This window comes from Corylus avellana, chromosome ca2 (assembly GCF_901000735.1).
Source record: "Corylus avellana chromosome ca2, CavTom2PMs-1.0".
NCBI classification, from domain to species: Eukaryota; Viridiplantae; Streptophyta; class Magnoliopsida; order Fagales; family Betulaceae; genus Corylus; species Corylus avellana.
The window spans coordinates 30,316,562-30,318,851 of record NC_081542.1 but is presented as its reverse complement, the minus strand read 5'-3'; the positions used below and the strand labels follow the sequence as shown (position 1 = coordinate 30,318,851).

Genomic DNA, 2,290 nt, shown 5'->3' with positions numbered 1-2,290 from the left:
AGACTAGCTAATTGGGCAATCGAACTTGGAGAATTTGATATTGAATTCCTGCCCAAGAAATGCTATCAAGGGGCAGATGTTGGCTGATTTCTTGACAGAATTCACCAACCTGCCTATGACCCAAGAATGGCAAAAAGACGAGACATGGGTAGTCTATGTAGATGGATCCTCTACAAGGAAAAACGAAGGAGCCGGTGTTGTATTAATCACCCTGGATGGAGAAGAATTATGCAGTTCCCTAAGGTTGGAATTCAAGACCACCAATAATGAGGCCGAGTATGAGGCAGTTCTAGCAGGACTTGGTTTGGCCCGAGAGATGGGAGCTGAGTTTGTTGAACTACGGAGTGACTTGCAGGTGATTGTCGGGCACATCCAAGGAGAGTTTGAAGCCAGAGGAGGTAAAATGAAGCAGTACTTATCAAAAGTACAAATGTTACAGAATGCATTCAAGAAATTCTGTATTATAAGATCCCAAGAGAAGAGAATGAACGAGCTGACCAGTTAGCCCAAATGGCATCGACAGCAGTTAGCAGTACTGAAGAGCCTGAAGAGTCAATCCATACTTTAGCAAGACCTGCCATAACCGACACTGTCTCGATCTCGGTTACCGAGACCGTACCGAAATGGCAGAGGAGCATAAGGGAGTATTTGGAACAAGGAGTTCTCCCGTTAGATAAGAAGTCGGCAACGCAAGTTAAAACTAGAGCTGCCAGATTCACTATCATTAACAGGGCTCTATACAAACGGGGCTTTATGCTACCACTCCTCAAGTGTATTTCTAAGGAAGAAGGTGATTATGTCCTTCGCAAGATTCATGAAGGTATCTGCGGCGGCCACTCGGGAGCAAGAGTATTGGCGCTTAAAGCAATCAGGGCCGGTTTCTACTGGCCAAATATGAGTCGGGACTCGGTAGAGACAGTCAAAAATTATGACAAATGCCAACACTTTGCCAACATTGCAAAGCAACCCCCAGAAGATTTGAGTTCAATCTCTTCGCCACGGCCTTTCTCACAATGGGGGGTGCATATAGTAGGACCACTATCTCGTGGAAAGGGGGTGTTCGGTTCACAGTTGTAGCAGTAGATTATTTCACCAAATGGGCAGAAGTAGAGGCCCTAGTGAATATTACAGCCAAGAGCATCGAACGGTTCTTATGGAAGAACGTCATATGCCGCTATGGTATTCCTCATGCGTTTATAACTGATAATGGGAAGCAATTTGACTGCGAGTCATTCCGAGAATGGTGTGCAAAACTTCATGTAAGAAACTATTACTTCTCCCCATCTCATCCCCAGGCAAATGGGCAAGTAGAAGCCACCAACAAGACAATTTTTAAAATTCTGAAGAAGAAACTTGGAGATCAGAAGGGAGATTGGGCAGATGATCTTCCAGAAGTTTTGTGGGCATGTCGAACAACCAAAAGAATACCCACCAAGGAGACTCCATATGCCTTCGCTTTCGGGACCAAGGCGGTCATCCTAGCCGAGATAGGCTCGGGAAGTTACCGAGTCGAGTCCTTTCATTCCAAGACTAATGATGAAGGGCTCAAACTACACTTGCACCTACTACAGGAAAAGCGGGACCAGGCCCAAGTAACCATGTCAGCATACCAGGAGAAAGTGGCTCGGTATTTTAATAAAGGAGTCAACACAGAAGCTTCAAGATCGGGGACCCAGTTTTACGCAAGATCACCATTGCTACCAAAGACCCTGCGAAAGGAAAATTAGCTCCAAACTGGGAAGGACCCTACAAAGTGATTGAGTGTAGAAGGGCGGGAGCTTACTACCTTGAGTGCATGGAAGGAAAAGCACTCCCTAGGCCATGGAATGCTGAGCACCTCAAAAAGTACTTTATCTAGCTTATTTCAATAAGGTGATTCTTATTTAATTGTCATTTGATTCTTATTTTCCCTATAATTTTCATTACGTTTTAAAATAAAAGAATCTCCTGAAATTTCAATCACCTTCTAAATATTTCAAAGCAAAGTAAATTAAAACTACCCTCAGGGTAAACAACTGAAAGATCATCAAAAAGATTTATAACTTTCCCGAGACAAAACCTTCAAAAAAGTTGTGTCCAAAGAAGGTTAAAACTAACAACCTGTAAAGGACGTAAAACCTTCAAACAAGGTGTGTCTAAAGAAGGTTCAAACTAATGACTTGTAAAGAACGTAAAACCTTCGAGAAAAAAAAAGGTGTGTTCAAAGAAAGTCAAACAAGTAGCCTGTCAAGAGCAGAAATCCTTAAAAAAATGTGTGCTCAAAAAAGGTTAAACAAACTTCAGGAAAAGT

At 42.8% G+C, this 2,290-nt stretch overlaps 1 protein-coding gene across 1 annotated transcript; it reads left to right on the top strand.

Moving 5' to 3' along the window:
• Positions 1–76: 76 nt before the first annotated feature.
• On the top strand, positions 77–1,727 carry LOC132169561 (uncharacterized). Its single transcript, XM_059580581.1, has 3 exons — positions 77–398; positions 440–877; positions 964–1,727. Exons 1-3 carry the CDS (start codon positions 77–79, stop codon positions 1,725–1,727), a joined length of 1,524 nt encoding a protein of 507 aa, XP_059436564.1.
• The last annotated feature ends 563 nt before the right edge of the window (positions 1,728–2,290 follow it).

What these genes read in the sequence shown, in the direction of transcription:
- LOC132169561 (XM_059580581.1), top strand. Translation starts at nt 77, where the DNA reads ATGTTGGCTGATTTCTTGACAGAATTCACCAACCTGCCTATGACCCAA. An exon ending in AGAGTTTGAAGCCAGAGGAG is followed by an intron (nt 399 to 439) that starts GTAAAATGAAGC and finishes CAAATGTTACAG; the next exon opens with AATGCATTCAAGAAATTCTG. An exon ending in GCTTAAAGCAATCAGGGCCG is followed by an intron (nt 878 to 963) that starts GTTTCTACTGGC and finishes AACATTGCAAAG; the next exon opens with CAACCCCCAGAAGATTTGAG.